General features: G+C 33.2%; 1 protein-coding gene across 5 annotated transcripts in view; it reads right to left on the bottom strand.

Moving 5' to 3' along the window:
• The window catches only part of SSBP2 (single stranded DNA binding protein 2), a 282,421-nt gene that overhangs the window by 42,190 nt on the left and 216,782 nt on the right, over positions 1–23,449 (bottom strand). For 2 of the 5 annotated variants that reach the window (XM_044916977.1, XM_021701871.2), the window contains 4 exons: positions 18,712–18,771; positions 8,154–8,220; positions 7,172–7,242; positions 1,257–1,324 (listed from right to left, as the gene is read on the bottom strand). In XM_044916977.1, the coding sequence (XP_044772912.1) occupies positions 1,257–1,324; positions 7,172–7,242; positions 8,154–8,220; positions 18,712–18,771 (266 nt within the window). Of the gene's footprint in view, positions 1–1,256; positions 1,349–7,171; positions 7,243–8,153; positions 8,221–18,711; positions 18,772–23,449 lie in introns of all 5 variants that reach the window. The other 3 variants (XM_044916976.1, XM_044916974.1, XM_044916975.1) reach the window with 2 other exon arrangements.

A 23,449-nucleotide genomic window follows, 5' to 3' on the forward strand; every position in this document is an offset into this window, starting at 1 on the left:
TATCTCAATCCTATTGGTAAGAGTTGCAGCTTTTGAGATAAGCATAAAATATCACTCCTTTTTGTAACAACCATTAATAAAGGCTAAGCCTTTGAGGGATTTAAGAAGAGTCAGACTTCATGTCTACCCATTTTTACTTTAAAAGTGAAAAGACGTGATAGGAAAATTTGACCTACTTTTTTCCCCTTGTTCTGTTTGAGTCTGGCTGGTACCCACTTATTAACCTATTTTCTATTTTAGGTAAAATTGCTTTCCACAAAAATGGCTTCAGAAACTCACAAAAATCCCATCTATATCAAACGAGCTTATCTCATTATATCTTCAATGCCATTAAGTGATGGCAGAGTTATCTAATTTGATATGTAAGTATCTAAAACATGGACTAATGGGAAGATATATTCAAGGAAACTGCCTACAACCCTATATAGAACAGTTTTATTATTTCTGATAAGCTTTCTTTAGGCCACATCATGGAATTGATCCTTTAGTGAATTAATGAAAGTCATGAACAAGCACCTGGTATATGTGGAACTTTGAGGGCAAGTTAGATAATGAAAAATAAATAAAAATCCCTTAACAGACAATATTATTTTGGGTATTTAGAAACAATTATTGGCTTTGGGCTTGAAAGGCCTTTTCAGTAAAAAACAAACCAAAACAGCCAAAAAACTGTTAGTTTAGTCCTTATCCAAGCATATCTTAATTTTCAAACAAAAATTCACCTTATCATATGGAAGTTCTTTAATACAGAAGACACTGCCAAAGAGAACTCTTGCTGGGTTACAAGTGGTCCCAAAAAAGCAAAAGTAAAGACTCATATATAGGAATTAAAAACTTTCAGGAATTACTATATCTCTGTTAAAATGAAGTTAATATCAATTGTCTGCTTCTATGGAGTTAAGTCATGGTCTTGGTGCCAGCATCTCTTTATAGTTTTATACAGACTATATTGAGCCTATGTGCTTAGTTATAAAAGACTTATTTTTATCTAAACAAATGAAACATGGGAATCTGGCTAAAAGTTGGCATTTGGCATTTGAAAATGGAAAAAAATAAAAGTTGCAGGGAAGGCAGAAAAACAGAATATGTTGTGAAAATGAAGCAAACACTACAGCTCATGTTTAGTTCATTTACACTAGTTTCATTTTATACTACACAGAAATTGAGGAGGTCAAATTGTATTACAAATTAGCGTGACTTCAGAAGACAGAAAACAGAATACTTTACTAAACAGGATAACATAGCATTTTGCTTACATGTTCATTCCAGGCATTCCGGGGCCACCTAAAGCATTCAGGGGGGGTCTCATTGCACCTCCATAGTTCTGTAATGATAACCAAGGGTCAGACTACCACAAAACAAAAAAACAAAACCAAAGAGGAGGGGGGAAAGAAAGGAGAGCAGGTTAATGATTTCCCTACATAACTCCTGATTGGATAAGGCCTGTGCAATTCATTCTCTGATGGGTCCACTCTTGTACTATTGCTTCTATCTTAACAATTACTTTGGTCTGTGTCTTTTAAAAACTACATGACTAGGTAAGATCATTGGAGCATGTTAAATGATTAAGGTAGAGTTGCAATTATGATATTCAACATATCCTTATGAATCTCCTAATATCTGTACAACAGTGAACTTTTTCAAATAAAAGATTTTGTAAATCCAAAACTCTGTTTTTAAAGAACAGACTTAGTCAGCATGTTTGAAATTGCCAGACCCAGAACAATTACATAAAGGCTAAAGGAAAAAAACTCAACAGGTGAACCCAACATAAGAAAGTTGAATGCGAACTTCTGTTCACAAAATAATATATCCCATAGAGAGATGTACAAATATACAAACACACAACAATATATGAAAACTCAAGTACACTTAAAATATGTACACATGAATTATATCACGCAATAGGCTTCTGTCAACATCTCTTATATACATTCAAGGGAGAAAAACATTTTAATGTTTTAACATGCATATCATATTAGCTTACTTTAGTTTCCATTATGGCCAAAGACCGATTTTAACATTCTCATGTTAATGTATTTTGACACTATCAACTGCTTTCGTGCTTGGCTTTCTGACAGCACTATTCTTCCAACTTTTCTCACATACTCTTTTTCCATTTCCTTTGCCGGCTCCTTTTCTTTTGCTAACTCTTTAAATGTTGTTTTTCTCCAAGTTCTAGCCACGGCATTCTTTTAAATAAGTACACATTTATGGGTAATCTTATCTGCTACCATGAGTTCAGCAACTCTTTAGGAATCCCAAAGGTTTTATATTTGGTCATGACGTCTCTACTAAGCTCCTGCATAATTCCTATGTTGAATGTCATTTGGATTGTTCCCTTCTGGACACCACTTCATGCTCAACACATCTAAAAGTAAACTTAGTGTTCTCTTCTCACAGCTGCGTTCTTCATATTGCTTTCCTCAGTGATCTCCATGGCGTGACCTGCCATACAACAGTCCAGGCTAAGAACCTCTGGGAGCTCAATGATGTCTCCTCCTTTTATTTCAATTTCCACATCCAGGCAGTTATCAAAGTCTCTTGATTCTACCTATGAAATAGCTTTTGGAATAGCGCTTTCCTTCATATCACACTAATCTTTGTCATTTAGTGAGACTAATGTACCATTTTCATTGGTCTGTCTGACTTAGCCTTTCCCCCTCCCCATCTATTCTTCATGCTGCCTCCAGAACTATGCTTCTAAAACTCAGTCCTATATATGTCACCTAAAAGGCATGATGACCCACAATGCCTAACAAATACCTGGTCCTCAGCATGGCTCAGAGATCAGCCCAAGTCTATACTTCCTGTATACATTTCCTACTTTCCCTACTCCCAGCTATACCCTCCAGCCTACTGGATTTCTTGTGGTTCAGAAACATGCAATATACTTTTTCACTCATGGTAACTCATGGCATGACCTTCTGTGTAGTAGGTGCTAAGACGACAAGGAAATAGTCAATGAGTCTGTTAACTCCAGAGTGTAAGCCACAGTTTATAAATAAATTACCTAGTTACATGCTCTTCTCATTGCTCATTTACTTTTACTTTCATGAAATCTTATTTAAACATCCCAATTTTATGTGCTATGGGATAGAATGGTTTCTATCCACAGTTGAGTCATTAGTTAAAAGGATAGTTAGTTCCCTTAACCTCTGGATCAAGCATGGTAGTGGCACCAGCAATATTAGCAAGAAGTCTCTGAGAAGAAAATTAACCATTGGAAACAAAATCTGGATGGTAAGGTATAATAGAAATGCTTCAAAAGAACAGTCTCCTTTCATTTTTGGTCTTAGAAAATCTGTCTCGTTTTATCAAGGAAAACATTAGTTTTCTTTATAGCTCTGGACATAGAAAGACATTGTTTTGAACTTCTGTTGCCACTGCCCCATTTTCTCTGCCCCTCTTTCTATACATGTGATCATGGGCCAATCCTTCCCCCAGTGATCAACTCAACCTTCATTTCCTTATCTGTAAATTGATATCATGTCCTTTACAAACTTGTTGGAGGATAAAATGAAATCATATAAAACACCTATCATAGTGCTTGCTGCATTAAGAACATGATACCTAGTGCTCAAAACTTGTAGCCGCTAACTCTTTCTTGTCACCATGAGTAAGGGACCAACTTAAATGAGTCCTCTTCTTATCAGTTTCCCTTGAGCCTTCAGCCCTCACAGAATTACATGCTTGTTTATGTACTGCTTCCTTGACAGAGCATGCATATTTCTTTTCTAGATTTTTTTTTTTACTGCCTAATAGTTTTTCTTTATGTATTTGTGTCTCCTGCTAAACAATAAGTACCTTGAAGGTAGAATCTGTTTTACTCATCTTGGTATATCCAGTGCTCTGGTATCTCAGGAAATGAGTAAGAAATTATCCATTACATAATTTGATAGATTTACAAAATATTTTCATTTTGTGAATAATCTGAAGCAAAAGAAAACAGGAAGATAAGAAAGAATAACAACTGGCTTTCCGAGTGGTATCAACAAAGGCAGAATGGGAAGAGCTAATTTAGAATCACTGAATTTTAAAGCGGATGGCAGCTATACAATTCCATCTGGTTTAATCTCTTTCCCAATGCAATGTTCCTGACAAAATGGCTGTTCAGATTCTGCTTGGAAAGTTTATAAAGAGTTTTTCAATGATTGGGCAGTTTACTTTTACTCTTCCCTTTACTGAGCTGAATTCTACCTATCTGAAATTTGAAAATACAGAATCAGTTAATTCTCTCTTTACATGAGAGCTTATCATGTATTTTCATCTCACCATTTCTCTACCCCAGGTATTTCATTTGGAAATCATGATATGTTCCTACTTGTATATAACTCATTTATCCCCGATTTCTGGAGGAACTAAAACTAATTGGATAGTCTTGGTGAATTTTTCTGTTAACCATATGGAACCTGGTGAGCATAAGAACACAGGCAAGCAAAGTATATCTTATTACAAAAACAAGTAGAAAAAGGTCTTCAAATATGGTATTAAGATATTTTTCTTGATTCAATAGGTAATTATATATTACCACTGAAATTAAATTTAAAACAGGTAAAGAGGTGGGAAAAATATGCCAAGATTGGAGCAAACTTTTATTTCTTCATTCATGCAGTAAGTATTAAGCACATGTTTGCTATGTTCTAAGTGTGCATTTGCCTTAACATTATCTAAGAATCGTTAGATTATATATATATATATATATATATACACATATATATATATATATTTCTCTGTTCTAGGAATTCAATTGTTCCAATAGATAATTACTTTCTTTCTCCATTACACTGCTCTTAAGGTCAAAAACTTATGGAAATATCTATGATAAAAAAGAGATGTGTTTTATGTTTGTGTATAAAGCTAGAAACAATATTCTAGAGGTTATTTCTATAATTCAACTAGAAAGAAGCAGATGCATTATGTTCTTGGGTAGCATCTGTATGGTTATAATATCTACTATGAGGATTGTTTTTTTTATTATCTTTCAAGAAACACAGATAACCTTTATACAAATTTCACAGTTTATAATGCATATGTTTCATATACCAGATGTTATAGGTAAATATCTCATAAGAATCCCTCATTCCAAATTATTTTACCTCACATTTTACCTATCTGCCATTCATATTAATATGATTCCTTTTTCATTTAAGTACATGGTATGTAGAATTTCCTTTAACCTTTTACATTCTGTATACTGTGATTTAAAGAAGTTATTGGAGGTAGTTCTGGTTTCTGAGGTAAATTCAAACCAAAACACTTTATTGCCCTCAAATTATGAAGAAATAGATAGCAAGGATACTAACCCAAATGGCAGAAATAAACTACTTTTTTTGAGTTCGAAAATACAAGAATTCACACTTACATGATAAACTTGGGTATTAAAACTCATCAATAAGAGATTACGCACCAGAAGCATGTTTTCTTACTTTCTATTGTAATTTACTTACAACACAAAACACATAAACATACAGCTAAATATTTGTAAAACATAAAGACCAGTATGCTTTCCACTTCTGCATTTTCAAATGAGATCTAAGTGTTCATATAGCTCAAATAACCACTGGTGTATCTTTCAAACACTGCAAAACTGACTCTTAACTCAGACTCTAGTTTTTAAAAGTATTGAAAATATAGGTTTGGGATGGCAAAGGCTTAAAGAGCAGCTAGCTTAAAAATCAATAAATTGAATGAAGAATGATAACTAAATTACAGGCACCATGTTTTTATGTATATTTAAAATGTATCTATTATGAAAATCTTTCGGGAGAAAAATCTTTCAAGTTCTGTAGAGCCAAACTGGCTTTCTTCATTAATGACTAAAATACATATTCAGTCAATGAAATATCCTATAGACCTTATAAATTCTAATTGCTATCAATAACTTCTGATGGTTGGTCACATAAATCATCAACCCTAACATGAGTAGACATAGGGAAGAATAATTTAAATATCTAAATCAGAGTTTTATAAAATCTTAAGAAAATACATAGGAAATAAATGAGCCTAAATAAAAGAAATTATTTTTTTCTGACTCTGAGGATGTCATGTCTATTAACATATGGGGTTTTACTTTTTTTCATGTAATATGGTATCTCTGAAAATTTTGGTTATAATGTCTTTCACGTTTTAATATAGTTATATATATATTATATATATTATGTTGGTTAGAAACTCCTAGGTCTAACTCACATTATCTCAGTGTTAGATTCTTAATTCTCTGACTCCTTTGGGCACACAACAAAATATTAATTTAATTTTTTAAAAGTAGATACATAAAACAAGTTCCTAAAACTGGACTTTTATAGCTATTCTTGGAAAGGGATAAAGAAAATAAATTAATTCACTCTTTTAACCAGCATTATGACACATTAACCTCTGACCCATAAGATAGAAATTTAAAATTCTGGATTTGGGATTAGTTTCCTTAAAATATAGCATTATAAAATTAATTTGTATAAAATTTAGTTTTCCCAAGAGAGACAAAAGGATGTTTTACCAAAAATAAATGATATCCTGGAATAGTGTACTTAAAAAATGTCATGAACAGGTGGGATAGATTCAACCTCAGTGTGTGCTTTTGGAAAATTTTGATAGAGAAGTAGGCTAACATCTGATACAGACTGATAGGATTATGCTTGTTCACTAAGACCCATTTAATGTTTATTTCTAAATAGCCATTGTTTTCATATCCTATGAAGAAATAAGGTTGTATGTAAGAAACTGTCAATGGCATTCTTTAAAAGACTTATAGAAATATATTTTATGTTGTTTATTCTGTTTATATCTTAGATCAACTGTGTTTTATTTAACTTATTTAACTTACATGCTTATCTTTTATAATAATTACTATAAATGTTTTAGACTTCCTCAGCATAGTTAACAAAATGGTAATTAATATTTGTCTGTTTATAATAATTCCTTTAATGTATTTTTACACAATATATTTTTTCAAATGTACTAAAGGCATATGCGATAGCACCTGTTAAAATATGGTTTGTTGTTACATCAGTTTGGACATGTCCAGATATTATGTCCTCAAGAGTCTAACAACTATGTTATATCAAGCCTTTAATGCATATAATAAAAGCCAGCAAATTAGATCGTTTGTTTATATATAAGACGAAGGCAAAAAAAACTCAGCATCTAGCTTTTTGTGTTGATTATTTACCTGTGGTCCTAAGGGCACCATTCCTCTTGGAGGAGTCATTCTCTGCATTGGCCCACCCATATTTGGATGTCCTTTAAAAAAAAAAAAAGGTATGACGATATTAGCAATGAGTGCTAAGCCAGGAGATTGTAGCCTCTTCTCTGCTTGGTGTTAAATCTTACTTACTAAGGGACTGGGTCATAGACTTCAGCTCATCTTGGCTTCCATGGCTACTTTTCTGCCTCTTATGACTACTTGCCCACACTCTCCATTCATTGAGATTGAATTTTTCTTCCTACTCTGTGCTGAAATACATCTCTCATACCATTTGCTCCTTTTACCTTGGAACAGTGTAATAGAGCCATACATATCTGTGGTACCTAAATATCTCTGTTGGAAGGACCTGATTATTGATTTGTTAAATTAATCAAGCCATTGGTTGCTTAGCACCCTCTTTTCCTCCTGCTCATCTTTCAGATGGACTAACCTATCTGAAAAAGGCAGAAGAAATCCTAAGGGATATAATCATTTTAATTCCCACTTGTTAGAAGTTATATAAAAGGTTTTAGAAGTTATTAGTTAAAATGTGGATATTTAGATATTTAATACTTCAGTTTCTTACGTTATCATCACCCTCATATCATGCATAATTAAGAGTTAGTTGAGGAGCGCCTGGTTGGCTCAGTTGGTTAAGCGTCTGCCTTCTGCTCAGGTCGTGATCTCAGGGTCCTGAGATAGAGCCCAGCGTCAGGCTCCCTGCTCAGCGGGGAGTCTGCATCTCCCTCTCCCTGCCTCCCGTTCATGCTCTCTCTCTCTCTCAAATAAATAAATAAAATCTTTAAAAAAAAGAGTTAGTTGAAAATATAACTCATCTGGCCACATTACCTGCAAAAATGCAACTGGTATAATTATGGAAGATTTATACAAATACAATTGTCCTTAAAAAATAAAGAATTTATTTGAGATTCTGCATTCAATTTCACGTTTACTTTAAAGTTGTCACCTTGTTGTCGAGTTGGGTCCATTCCACTTGGAAGTAATGGCTGACTTCCTGGGACACCTCCAAGTGCCTAGGTTATTTAGTAAAACAAAACAAAAAAAATATTCTGAATATTTGCAAAATAAGTGCTTTAACAATTCTCTTTTAAAATTCTTATAATTACCGAATGCATTTAGTATTTCACCAGATTTCTTATATTTCACATTAATTTATAAATTTTAAGGCTCTACATACCTAGTATAAGTTCTTAGTTCTAAAAATATTCTACCTTGCTCGATTTTGTGGTAAATAAAATAAGTACTTCTTGGAAACAAGAATCTAGGCAAAATTGTCCTATTTCATCCTGAGAAGTATAATGCCTTTCCCTAAAATTAATTTACTATGGGTACTAAAATATCTAATTTTGCTTCTTGAATATAATCGCTGTATTTTCTACAGATTACTTTACTCATTTGGCATTACAATAGCAGCAGGACTAAAATGCCAAGGGGCCAATAAATTTTTTGTTGTTGTTGCATTTTCCCTAAGAAACCATTTAGAAAAATAATACTCCAATTAAGTTCAAACAGTTTGGCTGAATGGGAAAAAGAGAACTAGAAGGGAAAAAAGGTGGAGTGATTAACAGACAGGGTTTATTTTATGAAGGGTGTGATACTGGATATATCCTGAATCACAAGAGTCTTAACAGTTGTCTGAGCAGAACTTAGAGATGGACCAAACTAGAAATGATTTAAACCCGATCCTATAGAGTATACACGTACTCATTCACATGAACACATAATCCTGACAATTGGCAAGAATTTCTATAAGATTCACTGATTTAACTTAAAGCAGAATAAACTTGTCTACTTAGTGAAAAATTACAAACATTTCAAAAGAAATTTAATAATAAAAAATTTGTATGTCCAGATCAGAACTATTTTCTATTCTTTTCTTCGATCTCCTGTTGAGTTCGTAGATGTTCAGAATGGTTTGGTCCCTATCCAGCAGAATTCCTGGGACCAGATGAAATCCATGTCTCCTACACATCCGCCATCTTGCTCCGGCCCCCCAGATCAGAACTATTTTCTTAATCGTTATCACTTGGATACAGTAGAGAGCTGCCATTTCTCAAGCCATTTTTGTAATTCTTCAATTTTTTCTTCTTACAAGCACACCGAATACACACGCTACTATATGATCTGTTCCCTGCTTATCTTTCCAACGTAATTTCTTGCTGCTGCCCCTAACGTTCTAACTTCCAGCCATACCAAACTTCCTTCAGGGTTTTTCAATTCATGAATTTAATCAACAATATCTCCATGCCTACCACTAAAAACAAAAGTAAACTAAAACGAAACAATCTCTCATCTGAAGGAACTCACAGACCTCTATGTGCCTCTTGTTGACATATTTTAGATCTCAGTTTAGGGATCAGTTCCTGGCAAAATTCTTCCATATAACCCCAGGCTGGGATAAGTTTTCCCATTTGTTTTAAAATATGTACATATATGTTTTAATTTTAAAACTTACAGAAAAATTATACAAAGCAGTACAAAGGATTCCCATAGACTCTGACATCAGTTGCCCAACTGTTAACATTTCACCACACCTGCCCTGAATCACCCTTTCTCCTTCTCTCTATATGCACTTGTTATCATCAATCTTTTTCAGAACCACCTGAGAGCAAGCTGTAGACATTATGCCTCATCACCTCTAAGTACTGCAGAATATAGTTCTCTAAATAAGGATATTCCCATAAATAACCATAACACAACGTTTCCAGACAGGAAATACACATTGATACAACACTACCATCCAAGCCACAGACCTCATTCGAATTTGCCATTTGTCTCAACAATGTTTCTTTTTACTTTCTGTGACCAGGATCTCATGGAACACATGTTGCATTTAGTGGTTGTATTTCTTCACCCTCATCCAAGCAGGAATTATTCCTTAGTCTTTCCCTGTCATGTCCTCAACAGTTTTAGTCTGGGTCTTCGATTCTACAGGATGATCTTCTGATGCCTTTTCATGACCCACACTCAGGTCCTATTTTCTTAGAAGGGTTCCTGAAGATATCATCACCTCAGAGGCACATGATGCTCACTCATCCCATTACTGGGGATGTTAACCTTTCTCATCGAATTGTGTTGGTGTACACCAGGTCTGTACACCATGGGATCATTACTTTTCCCCTTTGTAATTGATTACTTTTAGTATTAGAGCTATTCCAAGATTGTCAGTATCCCATTCGTCATCAATCATTTATCAACCCACCAGCATCCACTGACAACTGCTAAGCACTAGGATAGTTGCCAAATGGAGATATCCCATGTCTATCATTCTATGTGGTGTATTCGGCATATCCACTGTAAGGAACAACTTTTCTTCCACCCTTCCTTCCTTCCTATTTCAATCAATGGGTTGTAATCTATTATTATCACTTATTTTAATATTCAAATATTCAAGAGTTGGCCAGCGGGAGGCTCTTCAAGCTGGTCCTTATGGTCTTCTGACATGTCTCCACCATATTTTGAGCATTTTCTTCCTTGGATGAGATGTTCCAAGTTCATCTCATTATTTTTTGTAGCCTAGCTCTGAAAACAGACCTTACTCCAAAGGGCCCAGAGCCCTGATTCCGTCTAGTGGAGAACAACATTTAGACATCAAGACCCGAGATCTGAGTGCTCACTGTAACTTGGGTACACTACTTTTTGGCCCTCTCAGTAGATGTTGCACTAAAAAATCTGTGTATGTACACACATGTGTATATGCACACACATATATATCTATGACTAACTCTATATCTGTGTGTGTGAGGAGGGTATATACACATGCCATAAATTCATATTTCCCAGAACAAAGTCAACAGGTCCAATTCCAATGTAAAACCTCAGGATTATTTTTAACCTTCTTCTTTTTTATGTTTGTAAATACTTCTCCTATAGTGAGAAACCTGGCTTTCATTGTCTTCAATATCTTTCACTTTTTTGCTCAATATAACAGATCTCCCAACCACAACAACATTTATTTTTTTTGTCACCTCTGGATGACTCCTTCCTTCCTGAACATGTTAACATGCCAGGGAGGTAAGGGCTGTTTATGTGCTTTTATAGGATTTTATACCTCATTTTCATAGAACTTAAATACAATCACGGCTTATTTTCCTCTCTCCATCTCCAGTAGACTGTAAACTCTGAAGGAGTATGGAACCTATCTGTGCCTATTGGCTCAGATAAATATTTATTGAAGATTTTATTTATTTTATTTGAGAGAGAGAGAGAACATGAGCAGGGATAGGAGTAGAGGGGGAGGGAGAGGGTGAGGGAAAAAAATCTCAAGCAGACTCCACACTGAGTATGGAGCCTCATGTGGGGCTCAATCTCACAACTCGGAGATCATGACCTGAGCAGAAACTGAGTCAGATGCTTAATGGACCAAGCCACCCAGGCACCCCGCAAAAATATAAATCTTTAAAAATACAAGGAGAGGTAGGAAAGGAAAGTGAAATTGAATAGGAATGAAATTAGAAAGTGGACCAACCCAACATTTTAGAATGGGGAGTTTTAAGAAGCAAGAAGTAATCAACACTGTCAAAAGTTATTTAAAAAATGAATCAGGCGAACTGAAATTATATGACTAATTAGCATTATCTTCAATTGTGAGTCTGGAATTCTTGCTTTTATAGCTCTGCAAGTGGTTAAAGTTTTATACTCCGGACTTAGAATCTGAATTTCTAACTCTTATTAAGGGCATCATGTTTTATCCCTGGAAATAATTTTCTTCAAAATTTTACTTTTTCCTGTTTATCTTGGAATATCAAAACAGTTGACAAAGTCTTTTAGTTTCTATTCATCACTTAAAAATACAGCATAATCTCATAGAAATGATGATTAATATCAAGTTGTCATTCAAAAACAGTGTCCTTTTTCTAAATCGAACTCTTTGGTCATCAGTGTTTGTCTTTTGGTAGGTCAGAACTCTAACTTTTAAAAGATTTTTATCAGTCCTGGGATTACCAGATGATTGTTTTGCCCACTAACAAGCCCATAATCGCTACATTCCTTAAAAGTTTAACATCAGGAAAAATAAATTTATATATCTTGTGGGTTGATATTATCTTCATATTTTTAATATGCTAATCACATTCCATTCAGACTTGTATAACTAGTCACAAATTTTGACATACATTCTTTGTTCTATAAAAGATCTTCACCCTGACAGAGAAAATAACACTAATGATGAGGGCACTTAATGATAACAAACATAATATCAACAATAATATATACCTGTGGCTCATTATATTTATTATTTCACTCAGTGCTTACAACAATCCCATGAGGTTATTATTATTATTATTATTATTAATCCTTCCTGACGATGAGAAACAGGTTTAATACAGTAGTTCGCCCTTATCCACAGTTTCACTTTCCGTAGTTTCAGTTACCCATGCTATACCTCAGTCCTGAAACAGATGATACCTCTTTTGACGTATTGTCAGGTCAAGAGCAGCCTTAAGCTTTGTCATGATGCCTACGTCATTCACGTCATGTCATCTCATCACATAGGCATCTTACCGTCTCACATCATCATAAGAAGAAAAGTTAGTGCAGTATGGTAAGATATTTTGAGAGAGAAATAGCTGCATTCACATAACTTTCACAGTTTATTGTTGTAATTGTTCTATTTTATTACCAATTATTAGTGTTAATCTCTTACTGTGCCTAATTTATAAACTAAACTTTATCATAGAAATGTATGCATAGGAAAAAAAACATGGCCTATATAGAATTAGGTACTATCTGTGGTTTTCAGGCATCCACTGGAGGTCTTGGAATGTATCCTCCACAGATAAGGGGGGACTACTGCTTGTAAATAATTTGTTAATTTATTGATGATTATACTATTGGTACGTAGCAGAGCCAAGGCTTCAAATCTGGTCAACATATTCCAAAAGTTCTAAATATAAGCCTTAACTCCTAGGATTTAAAATAAACAAAATAGTATGAAATTTTATTTAAACAGAAGCAAGTGGAGAAATGTCTTGCTTCTTAAAAAAATTAGTTCACAAAGGATTCATCATATGATTCCAGTGGTAAGCCCCTCTAGGAACTTAAGATTCTGGTACATATTTCCTTGAATACCGATACCTATATTGCCTCCTCATAGAGAGTAAAGGCTCACTGATGATGAAAAAAATAGTGAATTTATCGTTGCTTTTATGATATAATTCAGTTAATAATTTCGACCTACCAACATTTTGGATGGGCCCCCTCACAATTATATAAAGTGAAGTAGAATCACCTAATTAAGAAAGCTTAAAAGTAGAAAGGATTTTAGAAATAATTGAGTCCATTCTCATTTTACTGGTAAGAAAATCAAGGCCCAGAAAGGTTAAGTGACTTGCTCAAAGTCATGCATTGCTGGGCATTGCTGGCATTTGGACCTAAGATGCTTGACACAAATGAGGTCCTTTCAAGAATATCAGTCATTTTTTTTTTCCTGCAAAAAGGCACTGTTCATAAAAAAGATATTAAAATGCAGAAATGTTACAGTCAGTATAGGAAAACATTTGTCTTCAAAGCACAACTCACCATTTGACATATATTTACTTATTTATTTCTCTTTTGTCTATATCTCAACTACTGCAAGTACACTATCCAATATACTAGCTAGCCCTTTGCTGCATGCCACCATTTAAATTAAAATTAATAAAGTTTAAAAAAAGTTCTATTGGGTAGTGCTGAATTAGAGTGCCAGCTCCACAGGAAGAGGAATTCTCATTAGTTTGTTGACGTATGCCTACAAGTAGAATGGTGCCTGACACATAGTAAAACTCAACAAATATGTGCTGAATGATTGAATATTTTTGAGAGAGATTTTGTATAGCCCAATGAAGTTTCCAATCAAATACATGGCAATGGACTTTTTTTTACTTATATCCAAAAAGGGAATATCTGTGATAAAAATGTTATAGGATAATAAGATATGTTTTGGCAAAAGAAGTAAACATTGTATCAAAAAGTTCTACATACAGGGGCGCCTGGGTGGCTCAGTTGGTTAAGCGACTGCCTTCGGCTCAGGTCATGATCCTGGGGTCCCGGGATCGAGTCCCGCATCGGGCTCCCTGCTCAGCAGGGAGTCTGCTTCTCCCTCTGACCCTCCCCCCTCTCATGTGCTCTCTCTCATTCTCTCTCTCAAATAAATAAAATCTTTAAAAAAAAAAGTTCTACATACATAACTTGAGTAAGATTGCACAGCATTTACTATGTTCAGTTTTCTTGGTTTGGGAAGGAGAATGAATTTCTTTTGTGCCAGACATTTTGAATTTGTTAATTTCCTATGTTCTACAAAGGTAGAAATTGGAAAGGGCCTATATCCCAGGATACACTCATAATTCAAAGTTATAAGAAAATAATACATTTTTTAATTTTTTCAAATAATAATCTAAATATATTAGTAGTGTAATTATTATAATAATAAAGAAATGCGAAGATCTCAATGAAGGGATATTCTGAACTGACCAAAAAAATTACTTTATGTTTTCATTATTAATCACTAATTTATATTAGACTTGTGCAACATTTAATTTTTAAAGCTAGAGATTTACTATAGTCATCCTTAAAATTTCAGCTATAGGACTCCTATTATTTATTCAATGTAGAACATACTTCTCTTAATGCAGCTGAGGTCTAATGTTCTTACATTGATATCATTAAATAAAAGTAAAATTCTACATGTGGAAAATTTTACCAAGACAAAATTATTGGGAAAGGACATGCTAAATGGCATTTATCCTGAAAAGAGAACATAAAGTGTACTTTAAAATATAGGTACCTTGTTATAGGAATATGTAAACTTATTTTCAGTGTATGAGTAAACATCCCAACAATGTTTTTTCTGCTCAAATGCCTATTGGTATTTTCCCTATGTGAAAAGCAATGAAGAAAAATCCTTTTTAAGATTTGCCTATCCTTAGCATCCACTATGTTTTTCCTTTTATCATGTAAGATCTATATATTCAATATTAATGAAGGATAATCTTATATATTGAATAACCAGAAGAATAAAATATCTGTACTTTTACTTACCTATTCTATAATTAACCAATAATATCTTCCTCTAATCACAAATGAAATACTGGTTCGATGCAAATTTTAAAATGCAGAAATAAAAAAAGAAATCACTCATAATTCTATCATCCAGAAATAAAGGACATAGTCTTTACAGTCTTTGACAAATGTGCGTATGTGTGTGTGGCGAGTTGGGGAAACTGAGTTTGTACAGTGATATATAAAAGGTGATATACTACATGTGCTTTGTGACTTCTTTATAGCTGGTAATAGATCATAAACATTTTATCCCATCAAAAATTTAATTCTATAACATGCCTTTTAGTAGCTGCATACTGTTTCACCATTTGATTCCGTCATCATGTATTTAACTACTCAACTACTATTGGAGAAATACCTTCGAGACTTTCAGTAGAATGGTCAGATGCAGTGTGTTTTTAGAATACCAATATCAGTTTTAGAATATAAAATGGTCAACAGCATCAACCACATCACATACCTGTTTACAGAGTTTCAGGAATGGTCAGAAATAAAGGATAAACTAAAAATTCTATGGAATCAATAAATCAGTAGTTTATTCTTGGTGTCACTCATTAACAGTCTCTGTATTTCTGGCTGCCTCGGTTTCCTCAGCATAGTGTTGAATAAACACTGTGAACTTTTCTGATTAAACTTTTATCTAAGAGAAGGATAAAGACTTGTTCTCCTCCAGGTTCTGGATGCTGCAACACCAATGACCTATTCTGACAGTTGAGCTAATTTCAGTGTAAAACGTATAGTCAAATATATTTTTTGAACTTAATTTCTTTGTTTCATATGTTTTTATATATATTTATTCTTTGCAGTATATTTTGCACTATATGCTGCAAATATTATTTGCAATATATTCTTTGTATATTTTTGTAATTCTACTTTTCTTCCATTTTTTAGAGACCATTACCCCTTCCTATATTTTTTTTGGTAGAGTGATATTATACCATCTTCCAAATACCCAGTCCTATAAATATACAACTAGTATAAACCATTGTGAATTTAGTCTAGAACCATAAAAACCATCTCAGGAGAACTTAAAATCTACAGTCTAATCATTAGAAATTATAAATTCTGAAAAATCTGTTTATTAAAGGAATATCTTTTACATATTCAAAATGATTATTTAATACCCCTGGAGAGTATTTCACTTTTTATTTTCTTAGATACAATCTATCAGAAAAACAAATTTTAATTAGTTTACGATCATTCTAAATGAAGATGAAATAAAAAAATACTTAACATATTTGTGTTGTTTTTATATGCAAGATTCCAATTAATCATCAAAAATAGTTTTTCCAATTCTACTTTAATGACTACATAATAAAATTGAAGAAACATTCTGTTGCTTGAAAAGGTCATGATCCTAAATAGGTTAAACATTTCCTAAAACAATATGTTTACACTATTAACACAATTACTTTGCTCAGAAAATTCTTTTTAAAAATAGTATAAATGTAAATTATTATACATTAGAAAGACAGAGGCTTGAATTAATAAAGTTTAACTATATAAAGTGTGTGGGGGGGGGATGAGTGGACAAAAAGAGCCACTCAAACAAGAGTATAATTATTTTAAAATATACTTAGGTAAAGACTGTTTAAAATTCTTGAGGAAAAAGAGCCTGAATCATATTCTTTCTTACCTTTAAAATTTTAATTGCCTCTTTTAAAAATCCAAAGGCATCATGTACTTGCTCTTAAAAAAGTTTCAAACAATCTAGATTTACCACAACCCGTTCTTCTTCCACAAAGTGTGTTTTCCATTTTATGAGTCTCAGTAGATATGGAACCCAGCATTGTATTTACACATGGCAGGCATTTCAACAACGTCAAATGGATCCAATTCCAATAATCCCATCAGATTTTCATCATTGATATGGAATATATGGAGCCAAGAAATTTTAGTAACACACTTGCTACAAGAAACTCACATTTCCCTAATTCAGATGTTCAGGAACCTCTTAGATCTAAGTAACATACAAAGCTATGGATGGGGTATCTGAAACATCATGAAGACTCCAATGAAAGATACAACTTTCCATCGTTTAGAAGGAAATTCTAAAAACTCAGGCACCTATATTAAGTAGATCTGACTGTTAATATACACAGGTTCACCCACAGAGAAAATAAAATTCCCATATGTTGGAAACACTTGGCATCTGTGCACTTCCTTTTCCTATTTCATGCCATGTTTCCCTGGCCCTACGTACTGAATGCAGATTGGGTTTGAAGGGAAAAGCTCCTCCAGCTGCTAATGTGAGGACTCCCAGCACTATAACCATGAGAGGATCCAGCACTGCTGCCTGTTTAACGTTCTCCCTTGGGGGTGGATGTGGGTGCCGGCATCCTTGCTGTGCATGAGAAGCAGAGAATACCAGCAAACTGGGACACTTCAAGGACACTGCATAATTTCAGCAAGAGTTAGGAGAGGAGAAGCAGAACTCTGTTGCTATCAAATATGCTAGGAAGCGCAACTTTCTTGTTACATTTTTGGTCAGGAAGGAAGTTTAGATAGAAAGAGAGTAAGAATGAGAAAGAATTTACTGGAATAACAGGGCTTACTTTAGATCTTGGAAAATGCTGAGACATACAATAACAGAATTAAAGGAAGGAACAAAATAATTACTCGACATAAATATTCCATAAGATTAAGCATTTAATTTCTTCTTGTGTTATATAAATGTACATTTTCTGTATCTTAAAACTAAATTATAAACTCCTTGCAAGTAAAAATTGTGCTTTATTGTCTTCAGCTAATAAATATTTCTGACATTGATAAAAAAAACTATGTAAGAATAAAAGCTTATGAAATCTCAGAGAGCTCTAGTAGGTAAAAAGAACTGGAAGATCTATTGCTAACGATTTACTTATTAATAGATCTAACCCTTCTAGAAGCAGCTAATTATATTCTCTATATATCATTATAACTGGGGAAAACTGATAGGAGTATTATAACCGTGATATTGAAACCATATTATATAAAAATAAAGCAAAGTATGTTCATAGAAAATTTTATTGTCCTCTTTTAAATAACCGTGTTTAGCATTTACCAAAATTATATATATACACATACACAATTAGGTTCAAGGTATATGGTAGACTTCAAGGTTCAGCAAACTTTTTTCTGTAAAGATCCAGATAGTAAGTATTTGAGGGTTACAGTCTACATATGGTCTCCACCATGACCATTCAAATCTACTGCAGTGTAAAAGAAGTCACAGACAATATGTAAACGAATGAGTGTTGCTGTTTTCCAATCAAATTTTATTTACAAAACCAGTCAGCCAACATATGGACAGTAGTTTGCCAATCCTTGAAGTAGTTTATGTATTACCAGAAGTAGCACTAAATGGGATAAAGGATAATTTAATATTTTTATAGGAAAAAAATATTCATGACATTTTAAAGATATTTATTGATTCTTAAAAACAACAACAACAAAACCCATTGACTTAAGTTGCACATGAATCTTACCTGGTTAGGTATCCTCAGTGGGGGCCTTGGACCTCCAGGGTACCGAGGTGACATAAAAGGCTATTGAAATAAAACAAATAAACAAAATAAACTGAAAATAAACTGTTTTAAAGAATTTTTGAATTATACAAAGCATAAATCAACTTATTTCCCCATGTGGTTGCTTTCAGGAGAATAAACGCTTTTAAGAAAAAACACCATCCAATTTTTTATTTTGTAGAATATCTGGAACATTTTCCAAAAAGAATATAAAAACATCAAAGATGACTAAAGTAACTAAAGCAAAAATTTTTTTAAATGTTAATTATTAGGAATTTAGGCAACTGAATCTCAGCAAAGACTTCAGGAAGATGCTTATTGGCCATATCATTACATAAATTGGGTTCTGAACATATACTTTGGACTCATTCAGTTTGTTATCAATTTCCTTTAATAATTTTAAAGTTGCTGAATTTCTTCACTTTTTCTTTCATACATGTTTACAATGGCAAAGAAATTTCTTTTCCATAGGTTCTTTATGGTGAAAAGAGCTTTGGCTTTCCTTTTTCAAGTGTTCATTATAATTCAAAATTGATTATAAATTTTAAAGTTGAAATTTCTTAGCATATTTTGAGACTAGCAGGTTATGAGCTGTGTACTTTTTTTTCCTCTTTTTTTTTTTTTTAAAGATTTTATTTATTTATTTGAGACAGAGAGAATGAGAGAGAGAGAGCACATGAGAGGGGGGAGGGTCAGAGGGAGAAGCAAGCTCCTTGCTGAGCAGGGAGCCCGATGCGGGACTCGATCCAGTGACTCCAGGATCATGACCCGAGCCGAAGGCAGTCGCTTAACCAACTGAGCCACCCAGGCGCCCTGAGCTATGTACTTTTAACAAAAGAAAAAAAATTGGTCTTACATTAAAATTCAAGTCAATTTATCTTGTTAGATAAATCACATTCTGCTAAAATGTGCTCTGTCAGTCCAAAAAAATCTGAAAAATATCCTAAAAATAACATTTTAATTATTGTCCAATGTTTAGTGGAAGAGTATTTTTGATCACTCAGATTCAGGCATCAAATTTTTCAACATTATTCAAAATTCCACTTTTACAGAAAAATTATATAATTTTGATTAATTATGTTACACTATAAAATTTATTATATGTAACATAAGTAAATTATCAACTCTAAATGATGGAATATTATGAAGTAAAATATTAAGAGTGAAGTAATATAAATTAAGGATCAATTTCACAAAAGCTTGGCAAGCCAAATCTGTAGTACTTTACATAATTAAATTCCACATTTATAACGTATTTTCTATAAACATTTTAGAAACTGAGCATGTAGTTCTTGGCTACATTTTAAAATTAGGGTTATTTTAAAAAGCAGCATCTGAAAAATACAATCCTAACAAATTTATGCTGTATGGACTGTTTCTATAATATCTTTTGGAAGATTTGACAAACCAACAAGAGGAACTTTAGAGTTAAACAAGCAATTCAGTTTTTTGCTCACTGTGTTCTTACATGTTAGTCAGACCATTATATGTTTTTCATGTTAATCTTTATGTTAACCAGGAGATCATTTTAAATGGACAGAAACACTGGATTATTCAGGTAATACTGTCACCTCCAACTGATAAAACTTAAGTGAATTTTCCAATTTTAACATTTAAAGAATGTTTAGTTTTCATGTATTTGATCAAAATTGTTTCTCTTTATCCTTTCTAGACTCTAAATAGAATTAGTTAGTTAACTATACTGCCAACTAGAAGCTTATCCCAATATTCACACTCCCTCTGCTTTATTTCTGATGACCTAATTTCATTTATGGAACTGCCTTTTAAATTCTGGACTCATTTAAAAAAATTAGTAATTAAATATTGTATCATTGGTCTTGGGATGTTTTTCTTCCTTTCACAAAGTGATATTTTATGACAAATTTATTAATCCAAAGTATATCAATTTAGTTTTTGAAACATGGAGAAATAAAAATAAACCTATATAAAACTAATAATTCCTGTCTATAAAATTCACTTTGAAATGGAATCCAAGGTAGAAATTATGTTAAAAATATTACTAAATACCAAATGCTGAGATAAACATTGAGATGGACCTTATTTGAAATAGAATATTTGAGATTTGCATATTCCTCTGAATGTAAAATGATGTTTTCAGTGTTAATATAATGGACTATCTGAAAAGAGAAATTTCTCTAATCGATGGTACTGTGAATAAAGGTATTTTAATGGGATTGTCATACTCTCCTATCTGACTGTGAGGAACCATCAAGGGACTACTCTGAGAGGGAGAGGCAAAGCATGTGGTAGCTGGGAAGCTATAGACTTCTATAGAGGAAGATTGGGAGAGAAAAAGATTCTCTCTTTAGTTAATTTATTTCTTCTTGTATGCCCTCCTCCAAGTTCAAATGTATGTGTTTTTGGCAAAAAAAAAAAAAGAAAGAAAGAAAAAAAGAAAAGAAAACCACTTTAAAATTCCAATCTGTATCAATCCAATTAAAGGAAAAATGACAAAAATCTAGTTAATTGGGATAAAAATCTACTACTTTTACCTAAAATACAAAGATTGCTATGGGTAAAGCACTTTTGATAAAGAATTAGTGCTGCGATAACATAAGCTGTTGCTATTCAGATTGATCCTTACCTTAAGTTACCTAGTTAACCACATAGGTCCTCACTTGCCTACCTATTGACGTATAGACACAGCAACCGAACCCATAAGAGTGTGCATATTAGCAACTGAGAATATTCAACTAATATTTGTACTTCACCATTCAGAGGCCAATTTCCTTTCAAATACAATTCAAGATATTAAAACTAGTTTAAATTCTTTAGCGGTAAAATACTAACCTAAGAGATTACCAACTGATAATATAAAGTGTTATCTACTAACAAACATGTCAATACTCTCTGCATTAATAGCTTGGGAAGAACAGGTTCTTCAAAAGAATTTTTGGCTATGAAATACTCTTTATATTTGGGGGGGAAAAGTTTCTTTTAATAGTTTGGGCATTAAAATATTTGCCTGAAGGTGTCCTGATGGTGAATCAATATTTTAACTGGAAAAAGCCTTCATCTTGACAAAGCTATTTATAATGTGTGTGAAAAAAACATTTGACTGGGAGTCAGGGCCTGGGTTCTAGTTTTGCAATAACACTAATTAGCAAGGGGCCCAGGGCTAAAAAAACCTTTCAGGGCTTTAATTTTCTCAACCATAAAATGAGGGAGTTGGGTTGGATAATCTCTAAAGTCCCTTCGAAAAATGAAAAAAACAAAACAAAACTCCATGATTCTGTGTCTTTGTTAATTATCTCCAGAATTGCCCTTAAGTATACGGATTTGTATACTGTAAATAGCTCTAAATATTTGAAGTGTGTAGGGGTGGGAATATAGGCATATGCTCCTAACTCACAAACCACTTTTATCAAGGAGCTGGAGAAACGTATTCCCATGCTTTCCAAGGAAAAGGAAAACCTAGTTAAAGAAAAAAAATGATGCACTTTGTTCAGATCAAAGGTCAATCAGAAGAATAAAAAAAGCTGAACTTATCAATTAAAAGGTATACTAGCAATTCTTTAATTCAACAAATCTGTGTTCAATACCTACAAAGACACTTCGGGTAAGTCGTTGGACATTTCAGTGAACAATGCAGATAAAAATCACTGCCCTCTGATTAGGATTTTTTAAGGTTCCAGTCTTGTAATTAATAGGAGAAACAATTTTCTGGAAAAACTGTTTTTTCTATCAGTCCACTAATTTGAAGAAATAGAATGTTCTTTTCACCAAATGGTAAGTATCAATGAAAACCCACAGAAAATAATATTTCAATCTGGTGCCTTCCCTCAGAAGGCATAATTACATCACCCTGACTTGATAGAACATGTGTTGCTATGAAGGAATGAAAATCAAGGCTATGCTTTGATTTTGGAAAAAAGTTTTCCAAATTAGGCAAAACTCACAGAGTCAGGTTCTTTATAACACAAGATAAAATGAGTAGCAATGTTAGTATTCTGACATATGGAAACTACATTTATAGGCATAAATTCTCCTTTCTACATGTTTCAGCTATCTGCCCCCCCCCCCAAAATGGGATAACCCAAAGTGAAAGGAATAAAAACATATACAAAGCCTGATAATTCAATAAAATTTGGTGACTAAATGAAGGAGGAAAAAAATTCTAATAGAAATACAAACCAAATGTCCATCTCATTTCCTCTAAGTAGTCTTTTAGAGAAAAGATCATACTATTTAGAATCATAATTTATTTCAGAATGAATGTCATTCAATCTTAAAGGATTATTATTTTCCATTATATCAAGAATTATTCATAGAATTTTAAACTTCTGCTTCCCTCAAAGAGAGATTTTCTTTTATTCTTTGCCCTTTCTGCTAGTGGAAGGTAGTCTGTCTCTTCTTATTTGATCTTTCATAAACCCTTAGTGCTTTATCTCAATTCCCTAAGAATTAGAAGGAATCAGCGTCTTCTTTTTCCTCACGCTAGTTGAAGTTATATTGCTCAGCATGATTCTTTCCTTCTCTGAAGATCCCAAATGTTCCCAATGGAATTGTTTTATAAATAATTTACCCATCCTGAGAAATAAGAAAATAGAAGTGAAGGCTGTAGAAATACAGGATAGAAGAGGAAAACTAAGGACATTAGTGACAAGATTTGACAATGCACTGGATAAATGGAATGAGAGAAAGAGAGGAATCAAAGATAAATCCCAATTTTTGGCTT

This window comes from Neomonachus schauinslandi, chromosome 7, assembly GCF_002201575.2.
Source record: "Neomonachus schauinslandi chromosome 7, ASM220157v2, whole genome shotgun sequence".
Lineage (NCBI taxonomy): Eukaryota > Metazoa > Chordata > Mammalia > Carnivora > Phocidae > Neomonachus > Neomonachus schauinslandi.